The 25,326-nt window shown below is 25.7% G+C and overlaps 1 protein-coding gene across 2 annotated transcripts in view; it reads left to right on the top strand.

The window, feature by feature from the left end:
- Positions 1-25,326, top strand: part of LOC132944468 (cyclin-dependent kinase 14) — a 51,855-nt gene that overhangs the window by 22,884 nt on the left and 3,645 nt on the right. For both annotated transcript variants that reach the window (XM_061013829.1, XM_061013830.1), the window contains exons 3-6: positions 10,024-10,176; positions 20,922-21,118; positions 21,511-21,602; positions 24,052-24,226. In XM_061013829.1, coding sequence (XP_060869812.1) covers positions 10,024-10,176; positions 20,922-21,118; positions 21,511-21,602; positions 24,052-24,226 — 617 coding nt within the window. The remainder of the gene's footprint in view (positions 1-10,023; positions 10,177-20,921; positions 21,119-21,510; positions 21,603-24,051; positions 24,227-25,326) is intronic.

Below are 25,326 nucleotides of genomic sequence, written 5' to 3'. Positions count from 1 at the left end.
GAGTGTATATTTCGTCATTTCTGTGATAATTTAATTCAAAATATGGTTTGATTATGCGTGTACTCAATTTTTTGTTAAAATTATTTGAACCTAAGCTTTAATATTACATATGTTATTATGAGTTATAACTTCAATTATTTATGGATTTTATTTGTGTAGGTAATTATAATCACCCACATAATATTGTATAATAGGTATATTATTAAGAATTAATATGTGTATACCTACCTATTATTTAAAACTTCTATATTATTTAGTCGAATATCTATTTTGTATAGATCCGTTAATCCGTTAATCCTATTAATCCGTTTTCTTTTTATATAATTTAATAATTTTGCTGGATGTCTGGATGGGTACTCTATTTACATTATACACGAGAAATAAAAATTAATATTTTAAATACCTTACTCCTGCTGTTATGATTTAGTGCATAAATTGTTCTTAAACATCTTTCCATTTTTTTCAGTAGATATAATGCATTGTGATTTGTTTATTATTTTTCCATGTAAACCATTCGTTTAAATGGACTGAAAAATATTACTCGTATTTTTTCTTGGTACTATAAATAACGTTTTTCATCTGGAATAGTTTTGTTTATATGCTTTTGTGCTGGAAGCGGTGAAAAAAGTTCCCAATCGCAATGCAATAAATTCGACATACAACCTTCATGATCTTCTCCAGGGAAAACTGGGTTAGGCTGAAAGATATACAAAACTAACAATAATTTCTCTGAGTTTGTCGTTTAAACTTTTTCATTTTTATTTCAATCATTTAAAAAATATATTTTTGGATTAATGTTTTTATATTTATTGTTGGTGTTATACTTCTGATGGTTGGAAGACAATTTAAACTTTTGTGATTGGAATTTTATAACTAATTTAAGTGGAAAAGTTACAAATATAATTTAAAAAATAATTTTCATCTTTTTCGATTGGACTTAATGAACTTTAATGTTGTTTCCATTGTTTTTACTATAATCATCGCATTAATTTATTTAAAAAATTAATTTTAAATGTTTTCATATTGTATTTGATTGTTTGTTTTAATCATAAACCAAATGTCTAAATGCAATTTGTCATATGTATGGAAGGAAGTAAGAATCCTCTTATAATAGGTATCCTTTGAAACTTGTCCATGTTGGATTTTATTTTTCAATTACCTACACAGTAATTTTGTAATATGATTTTATGTACACAGTATAAACTATGGTAATAATAGTAGCTGTTAACATCAATCATTTTCGGCGACAGCTTTAATCTCGTATACGCAAGTCCTTTTCTATTTTTTTAAAGCTGATTTTACAAAAAAATCCAAGGATATATCATTATACTGTAATTCCATACGTAATAATTTTAGATTCTGAGCGAAGCGATGAATGTATTGATTTTATAATGATGTGTGTTTTTTTTATTATTATTTTATTATTTTTTTTTTTTTTGTGTCTGTCATCACCTTTTAGGACAGTAAAAATGCTTGGATTTTCTTCAACAGTAACTTTTCTGATAGGAAAGTGAATCTAGTTGGTACTTTGGGGGGGTCAAAAGTAATCATTTCCCAGTAGTTTTCAAAAGCAGCGTAAAAAACAAGAAAAATTAAGGAAAAACGGGAATTTGTACACAAAATATGTTTACGAGAAAATCGATTTTGGTTTTTGGTGCAACTCTAAAACAAATGACCGTAGGTACATGAAATTTTGACTGAATATTTATATTAGCATTTTCTATACACCATAACATTTTCCAAATCTTTTGACTTATTTTGAGCTGTTTACGGACATTTTAATTTTCCATTTTTTTTTAGTTTTTTTTTCTATAAATATCAATAAAATTTTATTTTTTGGGTAAAAAAGCGTGAATATTTAATATAAGGCTCCTGATATATCGTTCTAATAGCAGTTGAAAAATATTAAAAATACATAAGCACGATTTTTTTTATAAGCATTTAAAGTTCAAATTTTGACAACATTTATCAAATTTATAATTTATTAATTATTTTGTAGTTAAAAATGTATAAAATGTTTAAATTTTATGGCTAAGGATTGAAAATTTAAAACAAGGCTCCAGGTAAATAGGTTATACATAAATTACTTTATTCACAATAATATCATCAAATATACTTGGTAATATCATAGGCTGACTGACCGTTTTCGCTCAGAATCGTTTTTCTTATACAATGATATTATATCATTGAATTCAAATTTAACACCATCCATTACAGTGACCCACTTGTAACCTACTCTGTAGCAGAGTGACATCCACTTACCCACCTTTTTTTATTTTGTTCTTAAAATAAGTTGTTTGATAATTTATTATGCATAGGTACACTGATATAGAATTATTGAAAAAATTCTCTTTTGTGAAACTGAGGTTTCTACCTTGTCACATCTACTGACAGACTTTATGTTTTTTTGTATATTACCGTTATTACTAAAATCTATCTCATATGTAATATTATAATAACAATAAAGATAGCCGATCAACTGTTAGAACACCTTTATGCTGAAGTATTATTTGTTGTGATTAGGTGATAAAGCATCAGATTACATACGTCCTATTTAAAATTTACAATTTATAACAATGTATAGTATTTGGTATTATGATCGAGTGTAACCAATTAATAGGATTTTTTTTATAAATGTAAAATTTATGTAAAACTTGACTAAAATAATGTAATGTTATAGAAACAAATAATCAAATCCATCATCGATGTCAACATTGTAGGTACCGTTTTAATGGCCTCTTATATTAATTCATGTACCTAATAATTAATAGTATCCTACCATATAATATGTAATAATTTAGCTTTAGAATAATCTTTTGACAAACATCAAATGCCCTTTAATAGAATACTAAACGTATTTCAATCATTTAAAAACAATATAATCATTGTGCGTATGAAAAAAACCTCAGTTAATTTGTATATTAAATATATATTATGAATGGAAAGATAAAAAAATAATGTAATAACTCAACTGCATAGGCGTCGTCTGGTAGATGCATTAATTAAAATATGAAATCGTCCAGTGATTTGCCTGGTTGTTGTTTTAGGTAACAATAATAGGAAATTCAAAAGACCCCTAACAGCTCAGTAACAGTATAATGGTTTTGATATATTAATGGCTTGGATATATTGTTACTTTGTGTAAAGTTTTTAGACATGGGCTACCCGGCTTCATTGTTACGCAAGACTCTACCGCAGCTTTAGACGTAGGCAGTTTCTGTATGATAAATAAGTTATTTCGATATGAATTTAATTCTCATGAAATTTAGAATTTCCTATAAAAATGCTGTGTGTGATCATATTTTTATCAACTATATATATGTCCTTGGATAAAATACTCGGGTAGGTAAAGTACTATTACAAATTACATTACAATATGTATATTTATTATTTTTAAACACACCAGTAGGATTGATGAAATTGTTAATTGTAAACATAGAATGAATTTGATTTTAAATTTTTAACTAAATTTTGTAGCTTAATATACTTAAATACACACACTTTGACATCGCTATAACATAAATCATTATAAATCGCGGTAATTATACACATTAGTTGTATTGCTTTTTTACATTAAGGCTAAAACATTGTTACATACTTACATACTACCTATTTTATTATAGTACGGTACGTACGTATTCTGGGTTGGTGATAAATTTAAACTAGGTTTGAAAAGTTATTTTCAAAATATGTCTATATTCATAAATTTCATATTTATTTTAGTATTTTGATGTTTTTGATTTTAGATATTTTTGGGTAAAATATGAATTTTAACTAGTATTTTGGTATATAGTCTGTTTGAATATTATAGGTAAGTTACTTTATAACTTTTAATATTAACAACTGAATAAACGTAATAAAAAACCAGTATTCGTTTCTTGATGTATTTATAACTTATATTTACAATTTACATATGTTTTCAACAAAATATATACTCGTATGTATATTATGTACCTACATTTTATTTTTTAGGTTCAGAGTGGAACATGAAATGTTTTGCTTGATAATAATTGTATTTTCGTATACCTATGTATTCAACTTTGTTTTATATTAATTTCATAGATATAACTTATTTTGGATTAGCATTATCTTAGTTATGATAATATGCAATCTATGTGTTTAATGTATGTCTACCTATATAACCTGTGTTCTAATCATTTGGAACACGTTTGTGCTTCTAGAAATTGTGTTACATTTTACGGATTTATGGACTGGAACCTTTTATACGGTATGGTAGCACCAAACGATATGGAACATAGCCAAATCTCTATAATATTTTACGTAAAACTACTTATGTATTATTTATTTTATTCACGAAATAGGATATAGGTACACCTCGGGTACATCTACTGGTTCAATGAAGCGTTTTTCACTTTTAGCCTTAACTTTCTACATCCGTGTTATTCTTGTTTAATTTTAGTGCTTTTCAATTACAACTAGTAATTTTCCAACTTTAATATTTTGTCGCTTAAATAAGATGTCTACATAATTAAATATTCTCCAAGAGTCATTAAAAAAATATCAAATGAGGGTTGGCTGATTAATGAACCGAGAAATTTAATTGCTTATGCGCCAAAAATAAATCAATTGCCTTACTTATTAGCCCGTTTCAATTAGTTCTCTTGAAAGCCGTGTTATTCAATCAAGCTTGTGTTTTCGATTAAAATATCGTTTTTATTTCATTTCATTGGAATAAAAATGCCTAAAGGAGAAGGAAACACATGCATGTCACCTATACTGCTCGAACGAGCAAATGAGATGTACCATAATATACCGCATCGGGTGTGGCGTCCCTTGATAACTTGCGTCCCCTCGGGATTTAAGACTCGGATAACTCTCAACCATACACACCCAAATTCGTAAATCCAGACAAATCGGTAACGATTGTAATCTCCTCGAATCCACAAATCAATAAGTTTGGCGCATTTGTCAGAACACATTACGGTTCGTGATTTCAGATCTCTTGTCGATCAGCAGCAGTTTTTTCTGCCAAAAATATATTGCACGTTTGAAATACTATAATCCAGCAAACTTATTTGACCAAATAATTCGTGAGTGAAAGTTTGGGTGTACAACAATACTGTAGTATGACTGTACCTATATTAACTTAACCTAACCTATATTATTACTGTTTGTAATGATTTAATATTCTGTAGGTATTACTATATACTACATTACTTACGTACATACGTAATAATCTGTAGGTTTTCTACTACTATGTTTTAATATTTGATACCTATTGTTTAGTTGTATTGTCCTTAATAAACTTCGAAAATATAAATCAAACTCAGTAAGTTATAATTTGAATATAGGTACCTAAACCTTTACAATGCATTTTTGTATTGTATATTTTGAATTATATACATATTTAAAACCACTTCAAGTATGTATGTAATCATCACAGAAAATTAATGCAAAAAGAGGGTTTTCAGAAAAAAAAATAAAAAACTATTACTTCCTTAAACTAAAAGTCATTCTATAAACTGAAAAGATGGATGTCTATGAGGTAAACCCCTAATGACCCACCTAAACCTTTTGAAAAATTACTTTAGTAAAAAAAACGATTTGCTTTATATAGTTCAATGAACAAAATATCATTAATTTTGTAATGATGTGTTTTGGTCAGAAAAATGAAACTATTTATTTTATCATTTAAAGTGTATTTTTTTTAATTTAACGTGTAATTTAATTTTAAGTTGTTCTAATATTTTTTAAATGTAATAAGTACCTATAGGTAATGATATATTATATATTGTTACGAACAATTAACATGATTAACTATATTTTATACTCACTTATTAGTTGTTAATTAATTATAGTTTATATATATTCGGAGTTATTATTTTAATAAAAACAAGTGCACTCATTATCTTGAATATAGTTTTTAACATATTTTCAATTTATTACAAAATAAAAAAAATTTAAAAAAATTATATTTTAGATTCTGAACAGAGCAGTATTGATTTTACAATGATGTGTGTTTTTTGTTTTTATATTTTTGTGTCACTGGCATCACGGTTTGGGGTAGTAAAACTGCTTCGATTTTCTTCAACAGTAGGTATCGTGTCCGATTGGAAAGTGAATCTAGTTGGTGCATTCGGGAAGTCAAATTCTCAGTAGTTTTCAAAAGCGCAGAGAAAAACAAAATAAAAATTAAGAAAAAACGAGCATTTTTACGCAAAATTGATTTCGGTTTTTGGTGTAACTCAAAAACAAATTAACGTTTATACATGCAATTTTCACTGGTTTTCTATACACGATAACATTTTCAAATTATTTTGATATGTTTTGAACTATTTAGAAACATTTTGAGTTTCCAATTTTATTAATTTTTTTTCTATGAATGTTAATAAATTGTATTTGTTGTGTAAAAAATCTTGAAAATTTAATACAAGGCTCCTACTATGATGTTTCAATAAAATTTGAAAAATGTGGAAAATCCTTAGTCACAGTTTTTTTTATAAGCATATTTAAAGTTCAATTCTTGACAAAATGCGGAAAAAATCACGAAAATTAGCAAATTATTTTGAGCTAAGAATTTATTAAAATTTCTCTTTTTAAATCTAAGATTTGAAAATGTAATAATAGATTCCTCATAAGTTTGTCTACCTTTATCAAAAAAAAAAATGTTTACAAGCAAATCAAATTAAATTTTATGAGCGTTTGAAGTTCATATTTTTAAAAGATTTGATATTCATTCGATTTATCATGTAGAGATTTTGTTATTTTGTTGTAACAAAAACGAATAGCTATACATGAACGTTTTACTGAATGTTTATATTTTCATTTTCTATATACCATAAATTTTGAAAATATTTTGACTCTTTTTGAGCTGTTTACGGACATTTTCAGTTTTTAATTTTTTTTAGTTTTTCTTTATAACTGTCAATAAAATTTTATTTGTTGGGTAAAAAAGCGTGAAAGTTTAATACAAGACTCCTGATATATTGTTACATCATCAGTTGAAAAATATTAAAAAATACATAGGCATAATTTTTTTTATAAGCGTTTAAAGTTCGAATTTTGACAAAATTTATCAAATTTAAAATGTAATAATTATTTTGTATAAAATGTTCAACTTTTATAGTTAAGGATTGAACATTTAAAACAAGGTTCCATAAATAGGTGATGTATAAATTACTTTATTCACAATAATATATCAAATATACTTAGTAGTATCATATTAATTAGGCTGACTGAATGTCTTCGCTCTGAATCGTTTTTCTTATACAATGATATCATTGAATTAAAATTTAATACCATCTACGTGACCTACTTATAACCTACTGTACAGCAGAGTGACACCCACTTACCATCTTTTTTAATATTTATTTATCCTTTATTACTTTTTTGAATGGCAACATTTAAATTTTATATCCCAAACAAAATCCAATTTTGGACGAAGTAATTAGTTTCTCACAGGTATATAATTTATTTAAGCTTATACAGATAACCTAACCTAACCGGGGTCCGTTGAAAAATGTTGATGTACCTATTTGCTTATTTTAACTTTAGATACTTATAACTTAATACTGGATATTTAAATAATCGTTCAAAACTCGATTTGTATGTATCAAAATTCTTAGAAAAATATTCTGCTTCGAAATATGAGATTAAAAATACGTGCTGTACTTAAGGGGAGAACGTTACAGTGACATTTGTTGTCTCTGTCTTACAAGTGCGTAACATAGCAACTTTTACGCTCAGCAGAACACATTTATCTCCGTTAGTTTATATATTAGAGCGAATTGAGCTCTTATAAAATTTAAAGGTCGATAAAACATATTATATTATTTATACAATAACATAATACAGCTTTTTATTATATTTTAATTTTAAAGCGAGTTATGTGTATTTTATAACTGTAAACTTTTTGTACATCTTAAAATACTCATGACTCGCATTAAAATTAAAATATTATAAAAAGCCTATGTCATTCCTAGATAATAATTTTAGCTTTAAATTGTATATGAGGTTAATTCGCTCTAATTTTTAAATCAACGAAGATAAACGTGTTCTGTTGAGCGTAAAATGTCCTATGTTACACACTTGTAAGACGGAGACAACAAAATATGTCACTATAACGGCCCCTTAAAAAAGTAATAAATAATAAATATCACCCACTATTTACAGTAATGATATTAATTCGTGTATTGTTATTATACTATAAAGTCTTACCTAGTTAAATGTATTAATAAGCTTACGGCATATAGTGATGCTTAAAACATATACATTATACATACAGCAGATCGAATCACTCATATTTTTATTTTGTATTATTTTTCATTTTTCATCAATTTAATTTTAATTGATTTACCTTAACTGAAACTGGAATAAGATATTTATGTTTTATATATGTTAATTAATTCGCAGTGCATTTAAAACCACAAATATTTTTAATTAACGAATTATGTGGATGACTATCAAAGGAAATACGCATTGGCAAAATAATTTTATAATATAGAATTTTTTTGTTTCAACAAAATAGTTTTCAACTTTGAATTATAATACGATTTACATTTTGATTACGAAGTCAAAGGGTCTTCATAGTTGGAGATCTCGCCTGTATATTAAATATCGTTTATTAAATTTTACAAATTGTTTAACTGTACAAAACGTACTGAAGTGTATTTATTCAAGTCAAATTTAATTAAAAAAAAATAAATAACCATTCATTATTGTATAGTTCCCTAAGAATTATATACATACATTTTTATATGTTTTTTGTATTTTTATTTGGGACGTTTTCTATAAACGTAACAATTCTCATTTCATTTTGATTTTTAAGCGTTTCTGCATTTAATTATTCTTTGTCTATTTAAATTTTTATTTATCTGTATTTATTATATTTATTGTATTTATTCAATGTACTTATACCATTTAAAATTACTAAATTAAACTTAAAATAAATTTATTAAAAAAATATATTATTTATTTTAATTTACTATAAAACAAACTGTGTTATAGTTCTGCTTAACGTCATAAAACCGACAAAAAAAAATGTTCGACATAATCTATACTCTATAGTGATATTAATCAGCGTGTGCATTTAAAATGTTATTATGATTTTCATATTTGGTCTTTTAATGTATTTTATTAAACTTTTAAGTATAAATTAAACTTTTTTTATACATAATTTAATACAATATAAATGAGGAAAATAAAATATTTGATATGTATCTATAATATTTTATAAATTAGGTGTCCATAGTTCTATACTATAATAGTGAAATGGTAAAATATTAAGACGACACGTATCGTTTTGATAATATATTGCATTCCAATATAATATACATTATAAAATGTTAAACTATTAACTATAATAAGTACTGGATAATTATTAATTTCTTCAAACAGTATAAAATATATTTATAAAAATACCTATATTATTCAAAATCGACAATTAACAAAAGTGTATATTTTGGAATTAGGTTCATATATTTTTAAATGATAAAACGTTATATTATTAAAGTTTATGTTGTGCTAACTAAATATTTGCATTTATATGTAATCCGGCCATCTAGGTCTTCTCATTTCCGTAACTCGTGGGACTTTTAAATACAATAATAATCTATTTAATGTCGTTTTAATCGGTTGTATAGCAAGTTACAAAGTATTTTACTAAATTGGGATTTGTTAATGCTATGAACCTATTAATATTTTAACATTTCTCGGAGAGGATATTATTTCATCAAATAGATTTCGATGAATAAACTTTTAACTGAAATTTTGAAAATATATAATGTTTGACACAGATTTACTGAATATATTTGTTCACCTCAATAGTATGATATTTAATAAAAAAAAAAAAGCTATACACATTGAAGGAAATATGTAAATCTTCTTCAAATGGCAATATAGAAAAATATTTTTTACTAGAAAATACATTTTTAGTATACACTATAAAATATATTTATGATATTTATGATATTTTAAAATGAAAAAGTTTTATACCGTATATGGTTTAAAAATATTTTGCATCATGTTTCATAACATTTATATTAATTTTATATTTTTTTCCAGCTATTTCTAAAGAAGATCCTGATCGTAATAGAACATCTCGGGATGCACTGCCGAGTAAATTGCAATTCAATGGTTATTCTGAGGAGTACCTAGATCGAATTGAACCAAACGGAAACATACCTTGTGCCAATGATGAACACTTGTCCAGATACGGTAAGTGATACTTAACATGAGTGCGTACAAATTAAACATATTTATAAATTACATAAAAAAAAAAATAAATAAAAAAACGATTTTTGATGTGAGATGTCCATCTTGTAGTGAAATATAACCACCTAACACCTATACACTAAGCGGTGTTAAGAAAATATTTTGCATCAATTGATACATGTTGTCTTAAAAGTTAAAAAAACGTTGAAAATAATTATTTTTTGGTATAATAATGTGATGTATATTAGCGATATTACTTTTATTATTATTATATTATATTTGTCAACATCGTGATACATTTATTATTGTAAAATTAGTAATTTTATTCTTACCCAATGTCTTAAACAATTAATTTTTTTTTAATTGAATACCTATAATTTATCTGATATGTGTTTGGTTTTTAAGATTAACTATGTTTTACGTTGTTTGAAAATTGATGTAATAGTTATTAACGTTATTAAATATTATATTGTTCGTTGCATTATATTACATCTCTGCAAATATTGCAGTTTTCAACAGTTTATATTTCTTAACTTCAGTCAATATGAAAATGTAGAAAAAAAAGGTTCTTCCTTAGAAAGATATTGAAGGACAAGAGGGTAAAAGAGTATTATTATTCTGTAACGCGTAAAAGCTCATCATTAAAGAAAAAAGGGCAAATACGTTGAAAATAGAAATCTCTTCTTTCATCTGTTCATATAGGAATGTATTTTTAAACCCTAAACAACTTCTATTAAAATCAATATTTACGTTAGTCGATCTACAATAATATCTTAATACTTCTTAATTTACTCAAAGACAAAGGTATTTTATATTTACTTAAATGTTTTATATCCTGATAATATACAATACTTTAAATTATGATTCTTAAGTTAGTATTTTTGTTTAGTTTCAAAGACAATGGATAAGAAATGTAATAACCTTATAGGTATTTGCGCAGTTTATTGATTTTTTCCCTTTGTATTTTATTGACAATAGCTATTTTATTTTATTTTGTTTTATTTTATTACAAAAAAAGGCTCAAATTTACAGTGAATGAAGATTATTATTATATTTATAATGGTTTTCTCGTAACTGTAACATGCAAATTCTTCGAACTCCACACGATCTTGCTTGAAGTTATATATACAATAATTGAACATAAATAAAAGTAATATCGATAGATTTTTTATATCTGTGATAAATTTATTTTTTAAATATTTGTCTTTAAATTATTTTTATATTGCTTCTGTATGTGTAAAGTTTGTATAGGCTATAATATATTATAATGTGTTTAGACTTGATAGAATTGATTTCAATTGAGTAATATTATGAAAGTTAATACATAATATATAGATAGGTTTATATTTATATGATATTTATTTTGTTAGCTTTTAATAAATTAAACTAGGTAAACTTCATAAACATTTTTTTAAGTCACAGTATAAGAACTTTATAGTGATCGTTGCTTCTATTGGTTTGATTTAAGAAATTACGTCATATCCTGAGCTTAAATAATCCAACACAATCAAATCCCACGCTTAATACGGGTTTATTTACGAAACTGTTCAATTATAAATTATCCGAGATTAATTCAGACATAATATTCATATTTCATTAGTTAGTGTAACTAATATTTAGTATTATTATATTAATATATTATTTAATTCTTAATGATTTAACCTTGAAATGATTTTTTTTCCATTTATAATTTCTTCAATGTGGACAGTAGAGTATTAAAGAATAATGCATTATAGGAAATGTGTTTTATTTTTATTGTGACTTTAAACTGTTTGTAAAACATTAAGGTTTCTAAAATAGTTAGTATTATTATTTTGCAAAAAAATTTAAAACTAAAATTGAATGCATCTTCTTTCGTTATAATGAAAATTCTATAAACGCTGAATTCTAGGTGAATTTTGGGTAACACCTTGTTTTTAATACAAATTTGATCATGCGGTTGAAGTACATCATGCTTGGCTACTATAAAGCTTAATGATTTTACCTTAAAAGCTTTTTTTCTATTTTTTGAGCTGTCAATACATAATTACTTAAATGAATAATACGCATGAGTAAACACCAACCATGAAAATGGTAAGAAACTGAAACGTGGTTCTATTAACTAATTCCCGTAAAATAGTTTTTGTTTTGATTCGTTATTATTAATTTGACTGTTTAAAATATGTAATGTAAAAAAATCTATCACGGACTAAGTCATTACAAACCATAAACATGCTTGTGTGTAGTATAATATCATGAATAATCAATAAATGCGTATAAAATATATAAATACCTATAGTAATATCTATAAAATATATTACATAATAACTCAATTTAATTAGGTTTATTAATTATTAGTAAATTATAGTTTATCTAGGTTTCCATGTAATAATTTATTTTTCTTATCATATATTTATTAAACCTGACCTAACAAAACCCTAGACATTTTGAGAGGTACCAGCTAATCCAAAATGTTCAATCAAATTTTCTAAATATTTTTATTTTACCTTATAATAATCCATCAATCAAGTTCACTCCGTATGAAATATCGATATAAAAACGTAAACACATTTTTGTATTTTTGTATTGACAATGAGAGATGAGCACTTCTACTTACCCCGCATGATGACGTGTTGTTTTATGTGCTTGTTTCCGCTATTTTATTAATTTATATTTCTGTTGAAATTAATTTTTTTTATTTATAAACATATACATTATATATTACACATTATACATCGACCGATTCATTTTTAACTAACGATTATACTTCGGTTTCATTAAGATTTTTTTTTTTAGGCAATTAATCGTTATTTTTACAAATTTTTTATTTAATAATTTTTCTGTTGGGGTTTACAGTTTTGACGTTTATTTTTAAACAATATAAAACGATCATTTAAGGTTTTTTATCATAAAATTAACATTTAAAAAATTTAAAATTAAATTTTTAATTACAACTTAACCTATCCCTTGAGTAGCTCTTTTTATATTAGTTTATACCTACTTTGATTACATTATAGTAGATACATTATTTATTTTCTATTTTTATGTACTTTTTTATATATGAAACACATTTCTATTGTCTTAGATTAATTAAAATACTTCAGGTATTATTATGTTCTACTTAAATTACGTTTTAGATTAGTATTAATATTTAAATTATAATTCTTAATTTTTTAATTATTAATGATTACCTACCCGTGTTTATTTAAGTCCGATATACAAAAATAAATTGTCCGCTAAGAAATTATAAGTATTGACTTAAATATAGGTTCTTCTTATACAGGATTTTAATAATCGATTTGTTTCGTTAACTGTTTATACTTGTAATTTATACTAGTAGAAAATTAAATTTTCTATTAATGAAAAAAAAGCTTTATACTATTGTGGTGAGAACCATTTTATTATACTTACAGTTTACTTAGGCTTTTACTTGCAGCATTAGCTCAATTTAATTTGTCATAAGTTTAAAAGGTGAACCCATCAAAATCCCATTACGGTCGTTTGTCAAATACCCGGGGCCGTATGCATGTCAACCTCGTTAAGCGGTTATGTCACAACCTTTAGTGCTTCTGTCCCTGCAGGTCTCATCTATGTGTGATAACGTTTCACTTTTGATTGGTGACTGGGACAAAAATGAAACCGTTTACATCATCCAATTGGTTGAATCTTCTGCGGTATGTAGGGTTTTTTAAAAAGTGTTTAAGCTACCTCTTTTCATCTCGTTATTAGTAAAAGAGACAGTGCGCCATTTCTATATACACCAACCCTAAAATGTAAACCCCAACAGCGTCATGTTTTATACATATAACTTACTGGGGGTTTTTTTTTTTATCAAAAATCTAAATTAAAAAAACCATTTTAGTTAGGTTTGCATTATTTAATTTTTAATTTCCGTATAACCTAAATATTTACTACGATATTTTTTAACTAGTAAACATATGTATATATATATATACCTACTTACAAAGTATTTTATTAATTTTTTTTGGTGGGATTAAAAAAGTGAGATGAGAATTCTGAAAACAGATTTGAATTTTGTCGTCAAGTCTACTTGAAATCGACTTTCCCATAATTTTGATTTTTTGATTTTAGCTTCTCCAAAAATTGAAATAGAAAAATGTTTAAATACTCTTTTTAATATTACGTTTTTTGGAATTTGGGGGATATTATCAAAAATGTGGGAAAGTCGATTTCAAGTAGACTTGACGACGAATTCAAATCTGTTTTCAGAATTCTTATCGCTTCAATAGATCAATTGGAATGTTTGGCAAAAAACACGTCTAAAATACTATGTCGGCGTGTGTTAGACAAAAACAGAAAATCACGGTATCAAATCCCCTTAAACCATATTATAAGTAATTTGATGATGTTAATAATTATTCTTCATTTCTAAGAACTTTCCAAGGATATAATTATCTCCTAAACGAACTTCGTAAATCCAGAAACAAATGCAAAGGCCAAAAGAGTGCTCGAGTTTTCAAGTGTTGACTCTGTGTGCTAAGTGTGATATACATATTTTTGTTTATTTGTGTGTGTATGCCATAGTCGTTAAATATATATATAATTGGATCTTAGAAGTCAAGACTTACTTTATAAAAGTAGATTAGTGAACATAACATTATGTTAACACCAACTTGTTATTGTAGGTTTAAAATACGAAATTCTTGTCATAATAAAAGTTAACAAGTCATTTTGAAAAAAATAAAAATCTGCCAATTGTATATCCATATATTTTTAAATTAGGACTACGTGAACCTCGACTCTAAATGTTATATGTACGTCACGTTCTATTGTTCATTTACACACGCCGCGCGCCGCTTACAATTCCTACTAAAGTTCAGTGTTCAATGTATACTGTTGCAAAATACAGGTTCTAACGAGCACTTATTTATGGGCTAGTACATTTTCCACAGTTTTCCCCTGACTATAAGTAAAATGGTTGTACTAAAAAAAAATACACATTCGTTAAATAAAATCCCGAATCCACGTAGTAACGAAGATCTAGTGCTTCTTAAAATTTGTATTGTATAATATTTTATCCAATTTATTATGAAAAAGATATCAGCAAAAACAGCCAGGAAAAAAATATTTTCATACAATTAAACAAGCAGCTTAATCAGAAAGCATATAACCATAAAGGGGTTAGCCTGTGCATTATAGCGTTCACTGTAAATAAAGTGCATATTTACATGCATATATGTATTATACATATATATTCCACCACGTCTGGCTCGTATATTATGAACATAATGGAAGAACCCCTCTCACTGTTTAAAAAGAGCAAAACGCAAAGCTGATGAAAATTATATTTAAATCAATAGCTCTGCACTATGTGTGTTCAACATTTAAGGTGACCATAACTTTTAATTAAATTAACAGTATTTTGTTTAATCCACCGACTGAAGTAATATTTAATCTTTTTTTTACTCTTTAACAATACATTTAAGCGTTTGTACAAGTTATGACGATTTTGTATAATCATTTAAATATTAAAATAATATTACTTTAATATGTTATCAATTATTATGTTGGAAATCTGCTTTTAATCTTTTTTTTTTTATATACAAATGAATTTTTTTTTTTGATTTGATTTTGTAGTGACTAACTTAAGTATAGTTATTATTTATACAAAATCATTTGTAGTGATATTAACATTTTAGAGTATATAAGCATAAAATCTGTCGTCAGAATTTTAGGAACATATAATTTTACATAAGTGAGCCTTTTCTTCTTAGCTTAATTACAGTTCTTGTTATACTCGTTTTAATTTAAATTCAAATTTTACTAAACTTGTTTGAATCAAGTTTCCACCCTTAACATAATTAGTCTTTTAATACGAAAGTTCATTATTTGATTATTATCTGTGTTGTCGTCAAATGGATATGGTGCTCAGTACAGTATCTATTATTCTAAAATATTTTAATTTTTTTACAATTAAAATGAAACTTTAGATTAGGTTATTCTATATTTTGGCAACAAAAAATGTATTTAATACCAAGTATTGCATATTGTATGGTTAATTAATTAATTAATTTTAACATTACAATACAATATTAATAAATCATATATTTATTTATTTATAGTTATTATATTATGCATTAATTCTAATTCATTCATTACATGCAAAAAAATAGAATTTAATGCAAATGAACTCTTTACACATTATAATAGTGCTCTATTATAAAAATTATTTAATAAATGATATTTCGTGCATTAAAAAATATGTATACCTAATACCTATACATATTAACTACTAAAAAATACATTAAAATTATTATAAAAAAAAAAATATGATAATGTAATAATTATAATGTACCTATATTTAACTAATTATAATACCCTTAATCTTTTAATCATTTAAAACCGTTTGTGATCTATATTTTTTTTTAAATTCCTTGTATTTAATTGTTATTCGTGTATGTATATTTTGGTTATTAATATTTGTGTAAAAGAAATTACTATGGTAACTATTTCGTTGAGATTATTCTATACATTTGAGAATTTTTAGCATTACAATACAGTGTGAACTTGTGGTAATTCATTCGATCAAAAAATTAATTTGTTTGTATAGGTATTGTGCATAGTGCATACATTATTATATCATCAATTTATCGTCACAGTTATTGCTTGAGCTGCGATTTATAATTTTTAATATGTTAAAGAATCTCTCCTTGTGATTTATGTTATATCTTAAATTATTTATTAATTTATTGTCGAAAGATTTTTGAAAAAAATACTTCTGTAGCAAAAAGTATTATAAAAAAAGTTTTATATTATAGCGATTGATATCAAAAAAATGTCTTATAAAAACATATTCTATCTTTTTTTTTAATGTAACCAACAAAGATTTCCCTAAGGGGTTGATCTTTTATTTGGTCGCACCCTTTTTGGTAGGTAGAAAAAGATCCAAAGTTTTATTTTTATTGCTATAAGTTATGTATATCTAAAATGCTAATAAAGGTTAAACCTAATGCAGGTGGCTTGTATAGAGGATTTTTTGTTTTTAAATCATTAATATAACTAAAATTGTTTTCTTTGATCGAGGAATACTACATTTTTATCAAACTAAACTACAATAATTATTTTTGATGGTTTAAATTTCTAAATCTTGATAGCAATGTTCATTCGTACACTTAAATTGTTTTTATATTTTTTTCATATAATTAAAAATACATTTAACTAGGACACTAGGTATAACGGTTAACTTTTATTGACGATTTACAACGTACCTATATTTTGAATAGTTTTAATCATATATCCAATTTAAAGTATATAATTAACATAAAATCAAACTGTACAAAATCAAGTTAATTTATTTATTATCTCCTTTATTGTCACGAAAACAAAAATGAACTTCGTACTAAAAGTTCAGTTCATACAATACTTAATTTGTTTTAATTAAAAACCTTTATTAGTAATTGTATAAATCGAACTATACGTTGTTGGCATTTATACATTGTTTAATATTATTAAAATATTTTTAAGGAAAACAAATGATTAAGTATAGACATTTTAATAGTGTATTACACATAACCTTTAATTATAAACAATGTTAATAGACATCGTTAAAATTTGAGATGTGTATGAAATATCAAGTGACTGGGTTGTGAAAAAAAAATGTAAAACTCTTAGGTAATACAACGGGTAATAGTTTACATCATATAATATAGTTAGCTTGTTAATTAAATGTATCGTTTAAAAAAAGGATACTTAAAATAAATAATTATAACTATTTACTTAAGTATAAAATTACCTAAAATTAATTAGTTAGACACTTACTATATTTTTTTATTATACTAACAACTCGATTTATGGATTTTGAATTTGTATTTTGTGTAAATATAATATGATATACTGAAAGCTATTGTTTCTGAATTTCTTAAAACAGAATAAACCCATCTAGTCGTTTATGCTGGCATTTGTTTCTAAATCTCTCCTGTTATAAATAATATAAACCTCGCGTCATATTTCGTGTGGCAGAGTTTCCCTTGGACATTTTCTCTTATTAAAGACCCTCAACCCTCCACCACCGTTCTGTCGTGCTTTACAAATAAAAACGTTCTCTTGAATAATAGTTCCGGCCTGTCATCTTCAGAGCACTTGCCAGGCTATTATCATACGCAATACACCTCCGAACCCCTCTTTGCACTTAACTAAAAAACAAAACAAACCGTAAGTGTACAAAATCATTGTTTTTACAGAGAGAGGATTTCAAAAGAAATTATTCTCACAAACAAGGATGATTTTTCGTTATATTTTATATTAACTTTGACGTTCCCGGCGTTATGAATAGGTAAGTTACTTTATGGATGGTTACTTGTTAGAGCAGTTTATGTAGAAAAAAAATTATTATTATATAATATATAGTGAAAAAAGATCTAGTTATAAACTGTTTGGTTCGGTTCGGTTCGGTTGTATACACGGGGGATTTTAATTTCCTGAACGTCGTGTAATCTATAAAAGGGTCAACGAACAGATTTCATCAGGTGAAGTAATTTGTCCCCTAGCTCCGGGTATTGCATTTGTATGGGTGTGCGTGTGTGTTTAAAACCGAATGAGAGGAGAGGTGAGGGATTCATTTACTCGACTTTGGCAACATGACAAAAGCGTACATGGAGTGCAATTTAGACGTTTGGATGACAAACGCCCATCAAAGCCAGTTGCCGGATGTGCCCTCTGCGTTAATTCCTACTAATAATATCATTCCGACGTCATTTGCATTGGTTGCGCTGTTAATGATTTTTTTATTTATGTCTCTTAAAACACTACGAGCTGTCACTGTATGTGCAATATAGGTATATACTTCAGTATTCCCTCCCCTCATATATGTGATGATTTGTGAATGAAAAGTGTATTCCGCTGTCAAGTGTCAACTATAGGTATGAAATTGTTTTTTCATTTTGTGTTTAAAATTATACGCTGTTCAAAAATCCCGTACTTGGGATAGTATTTTCTTCTATTATTAATACTATAGTCTATAGTCATATTAAGATGCGTGGTTTTGAATTGTTTATTTGTATTTCTACTTTCGTATACAATACAATATATTATGTTTATATTACATTGTAAAAAATACGTCGATACAAATGGGGTGTGTTAAAATGTGTTATGAATATAAACTATGTTATGTAAGTATCAATATTAGGTTACTTTTATTTCGTTTTTGTTTCCCCAGCGTGACGTAGTGGTTGTACAAAATTGTTGAAAATATCAATAATACCATTTTTCTAGTTTGGGTTTTTGATTTGTTTTTTTTTAGCAGGAGGGGAAATTCTTTGACCTGTTTGCTTTAATATATTATCATATTATACTATGTAGGGTGTCCTAATTTATAGTCATTCGTCCGGTCCGGATGGCATTTGACATCCGTATTCCGTGATAACGCGTGTTCAAATGACATAATTTATAACTTTCAGTATATAGCTAATATTATAAACCTACCGATTACTACGACAATATTTTATTAGTTAGTTTACGAAAATCAAAATTCTGTGATAACAATTTTAACAATTTGTCTATGAACTTTTTGACTTATAAAGCTTCAAATTTATTTTTGAACTTGCACTAAAATGTTTAGCAAAAAATATTAGCTTTTCTCTTTTATTCTGAAAATGTCAATAACAATATTTACTAAAACTTTTTGTTATACACGAACAATCAACAAATCATCGATATTTATAATGAAAGTTTCATGGAAACTTCTCAATTTCTATCGAAAAATATTCAACATTCGATTTATTATACTTACTCAGTTCTTACTTTTAAACTTGTATAGATATTGATCTTTTTAATAATTATAATATATGTTTTAAAGTATAGTATTTAGTATTTACCCAAATTTAAAATTATTTATTATTCAAATTATCATAACTTTTAATTTGTTATGTAATTATGTAAGTGTTTAATTTAAGATATGTTATTATTACATACATCAGAAATAAAACAGCGTATGTAAATTATTAATAATTATCTTATATTATTTTGTTTATATATATATGGGGAATACTAAGTTCCTACACGGCAGAAAAGGTTAAATATGTATAAACGAATTTAAAAAAAATATATAATGATTAAAAAATATAATAAAAATCGTTATAGCGCATTGTCACAAATAAATATAATCATCATACCTATTATATTATATTTATTTGTGAAAATGCATTATAACGATTTTTATTATATTTTATATCATATATTTATTTTTTAAATTCGTATATACATATTTAATTCTATATATATATATATATATATATATTAAACCTTTTCCGCCGTGTATGAACTAACATACGTACCTGGTTTTTACCGTGTAACTTACATATGTACCTTTTTCCATCGTGTAGGATCTAACGTATATAATTGTTTACCTACTACTCTCGTGTAGGAACTTTTATTCGCCCATATATATAATAAACCTATAGTCTATACATGGTTTACAATAATATATTTAGTTTTTAAATGTTATGCCTAAGGAAGATGATCAGTTATTGTGTGATCTAGGTTAAAAGCTTCCTGTCTTCCTTCTCGTATAGTCGTATCTAAGACATTCGGTTATATAACATGTTTTACTGTAAGGGAAGTCACCGTAACTAGTATATTTTATTAAATAAAAAATAATCATATAGTCATTATAATATAATATATTAGAGTGATTAGACAAATGAAGTATAATATAGGTAGTGAAATGTTAAGTAAATACTAAATTAATGTAATTTCATTACAAAATAAAAAGTCAGGAACGATTATTATTAATTTAATATTTATATTTTTAGACTGGAGTTCTGGTCTTGGTGATCAAGAACGAGTTAAACGACAGTTATCCGTGTCGTCTGATTCAAAGCTGTTGGACGAAGCTATATGCGAGGAGACACGTGTCATACTAAGACCTAAGAAACCTCCTAGGCCTAAATCTGAAGTGTTCCTAAACCAACCCAACCACAGACGAACCAAACGGTATTCGGCATTTGGGGTTAGTATTTACTTAACTTTGACTTAATAGGTATATATATATTTATGCGTGTTGAAAGTAAAGTACTTTAATCCATCCTCCACCCTTAGTAAAAAAATAAAATGAAATCCAGTTTTGTTTTAAACACTAATGACATTTATAACTCCATTCATTATAATATAGCTTTAAGCGGCCAAGAAATGTTAAACCTTTTTATACCTCGTTATTTTCCCCTATTGAATCTTGTTTTCTTTTTTCTCTTTAAAATATGACACGTAACTTTGACTTTCACTATACCCGAGAAATATTATTAAAATCGCTTTCAGACGTAACCTCCCCCATAAAATGTATAGTATATTGTTTTTCATGCAAAGTATCTTGAATTTTTTAACTTTTGTTTTTTTTTTATACAGGGAGATTCTCCATTTGGAAAATCAGAGGCGTACATAAAATTAGACCCGCTTGGTGAAGGTTCCTATGCTACCGTGTTTAAGGGGTACAGTAAGTAAGTACAACAAATGAACTAAATAATGGTACCTTTATAGTAAATATATTTATAGATTTATTTTTATTCAGTAAAAACTAAAAACTTTATTGTACGTTTGAGAAGAATTAAAAATGGTTTTGTGCATCAAATATCGTTGTTTAGAATTAATTATGTGTAAGAGTGATGTAAATTTTCATGAAAATTATCAAAAAGTTGAAAATTTTGAAAATTTTATAATTAATGGCTGCCAAGTAAGTTTATAACATCAAGCCTAACATTTTATATTAGGTACCTCAGTACCTCTGTAGGCTTTAGACAATTTAAGGGTACAAATAACATTAGTCTACTTAATTTAATTTTCATTATAATTACTTATTACAAAATAAATTATTTTTAAAATAAACATAGAAATCAAAATTTGAAAATTTCAGTGAAAAAAAAAATTTTAAATGAAAATTTTCAAGCTTACATCCCTATGTGTAGGTATAAATTTTATAATTTTTATGATAAAATGATTAAATAATATTCACACATTTTTAAATATTTACTTTTGCAAATAGATATTATAATTATTAATTAGTTCAATAATATTGGTACTTATAATATTTATGATAATAACATAATTTAAGTTATTGTTTTTAAGGTATTAATGTATTTTACAACTTCTTTAAACCGTAAAACATGTTGTTTTTTATAGTTTATAATTTGAATGAAATGTAATTGTTTACCTATCAGATACTGAAAATTACTCATCAAACATTTTTAGATTTATTATATTAAGGCTGTTGAAAGCGAACCATTTTTAAGGGGTCGTATTTAGGCAATATTTTATATACATCGTGAGTTATGTGTGACTGTGTGTGTAGTGACCACGATTTAAGATAGTATCTAAGAAAAAACAAATTGTGGTAGTGACTGATCATTAGTATGCGTGAGTTCCCCAAACGCTTTATGTAATTAAAGATAAGTTACAGCTATAATTCTTGGAAATTAGTAACGGACAAACGCGCAGTCACACGTCACTACATTTTGCAATCAAAAAAGTTTCAACATGAAAGTCACCAAAATATTCACCCAGTACCAAAAGCCCGATTTTAATTTTGAAAACATTTGAATTTCCCATTCTATTTACTAGGTTATGTACGAAATGGATTTTCAATTGTTTGTATTGTTTAATTAGTATAGTACTAAATGAATTATATGTTACAAAATTCACCTTTACTTTAATGTTACTGAAAAGAAAAATCGAAAATCTATTTCCTACATAACCTAGAAAAGAGGATAAGAAATTCAAATATGTTTTCAAAATTAAAATCGGACTTTTGGTATTGGGTGAATTTTTATCATCCTATTGGTCTAAATCGGGATTGGTATATTGGGTCCCAAATGACCTTATCTCGGTAAATTGTGTTTCGGTAAAAAAAGGTTATAAGTGAATTGAGTCCCGGAAAAAAAAGGTACTAGGTCAATTGAGTCCCGAAAATAAAATGTTAGTATGTTCATTCCATTTTTTTTAATATCTAATCATATTTATTTGAAGTAAAATTTTATAGTTATATTATATTATTTTATATTACATAATATTATGTTCTAAATAAATATATGGTATAAAATATTATGTTCTAGGTATACATTGAATAAATGGTATAAATTAAAATATATTATGTGGTTATTATAATATTATGTTCTTGGAAAAAACTTGAATGATCTGGCCAAACAGGTAGGTTAGTAGGTTTATAGCTGGGGCTGAACTTACCTATTACTTTTTTTTATCTGGGACTCAACATACTGCTTTCAAAATGTACCCAAATTATCGTGGAGCCAATTCACCTAACCCCGTCTAAATGCACGAAAAAATGACCAGCTTTCAACAGCTTTAACATAATAAAATAACTATTAAAGGTACGGTATTTAGCAAAACTATATTTAGTCAGTATACTTCAAATTTTAAATCATGTTTAAAAAGTTATAATGGCAGGTAGTTTGTAAACAAATGGTCTTTTCCGTGATTGAATACATATGTATATTGTGTACGAATATTAAAGGTTCATGAGTAATATTTGAAGAAACATTCACAGAACATTCTTATGGTTCTTAATATAGCCTTTACGTCTTACCAATTTTGTAAATAGAGGTTACCAAGAGTTAAAATAATTAAAATAAGTCTACGGAGTTATTTGGTATCACATTTTTTTACCCTCAAAGAAATATTGTGTACCTGGTTTTTGCGCTTTGATGAAAATTTAAGAAATAGACAAACGTTCATGTTCCAATCTTATGGAATTTGTTATTACATATCTACTTATTAGGATGCAATAAATATAATATGTATAATAATACTAGTAGGTATGTTGTATGTGTTTGTTCATTACTTACTTATGTTGTTATTCTATATTGTTATTCTATATTGTTCCACTGTCTTGACAACAATAATTCATAACTGATCCTTTAAATTGTTTTTCTCTAGTTTGACCAATCAAGTTGTTGCTTTAAAAGAGATAAGACTACAGGAAGAGGAAGGTGCACCTTTCACGGCAATTCGTGAAGCTTCGTTGTTGAAAGAACTGAAGCACAACAACGTGGTCACTTTACATGACATTGTGCATACACGCGAAACACTTACATTCGTTTTTGAATACGTGGTAAGTCTTCCGCATATTATATTTTTACAATACACATATTTGATTTTAGGTAATCTAAACCTATATTTTTATAGTAACAATCTGTTATTTAATACTATTATTATTTTATATTAGATAATATTTCAAAAAACTCGTTTCTTTTAACACTGACTTGTCCTTATTATATTATTATCCTTTATCCTTATTATTTTGATTAATCACTTAATAATATTTTAATACTAATATAATATAGATATTATAATATCTTTAAACTTAAGTACAGTAATGTATTCAGAACATATTGGTGATAAAATTGTATTTATACCCTAAATAGTATTTACACATAAAAAAAAAATATTAGGTTGTTTGTTTATATTTCAAACCAAGTATCCTACTGTTAATATTTATGATTTATGTGAATAGAAATAACTTAAACATCTATGGTAGCAGAAGTTAACATTTTACATTCTATGCATGTGAACATTTCGAAAATAATAGCATTCTATTTATAATATGCTTAATTACTATTAAATGATGTCTATAACAGGCTCTGGAGCTAAAAAAATAAATAAAATTCCTTCTATAATAAATGTTCATTTAATTTGATTACATTCAGCTGATAGCTCGTAATGCATTCATTATACTATAGATGCTTATGAGTCATAAACCTTGCCTTCAATGTAAAACAATGAATTATGATTTGTATTTAATATTTAATTTTTCTACAACATGTATTATTTTTAATGACACCATACAATTATAGAGTTATTCAAATACATTATTATTTATTATTCGTATGTCTTATTTATATCTTGAAAATATATTTCATAATCAATTATTTAAATGCAGAATTTATCACATTTTAATACCATAGTCTAGATTAAGTTGTATTTTAAATCCAGGCATTTTGTGATCATAGTTAATACAACATTTGTATGACTAAAGTTTTAATAAAAAAAAAATTTTACACCCTCATTTTTAACTTAAAAATTTAAACAATACAAATAATATTAAGACATTTTATAATAAATCTTAATTATTTCTAAATAATATCTGAGTATAATATGATGAATGGACAAAACAGAAACAGTGAAAAATTAGATACAATAATGAAACTCATT

Source organism: Metopolophium dirhodum, chromosome 5, assembly GCF_019925205.1.
Source record: "Metopolophium dirhodum isolate CAU chromosome 5, ASM1992520v1, whole genome shotgun sequence".
Lineage (NCBI taxonomy): Eukaryota > Metazoa > Arthropoda > Insecta > Hemiptera > Aphididae > Metopolophium > Metopolophium dirhodum.
This window is presented reverse-complemented; position numbering and strand designations above follow the sequence as displayed.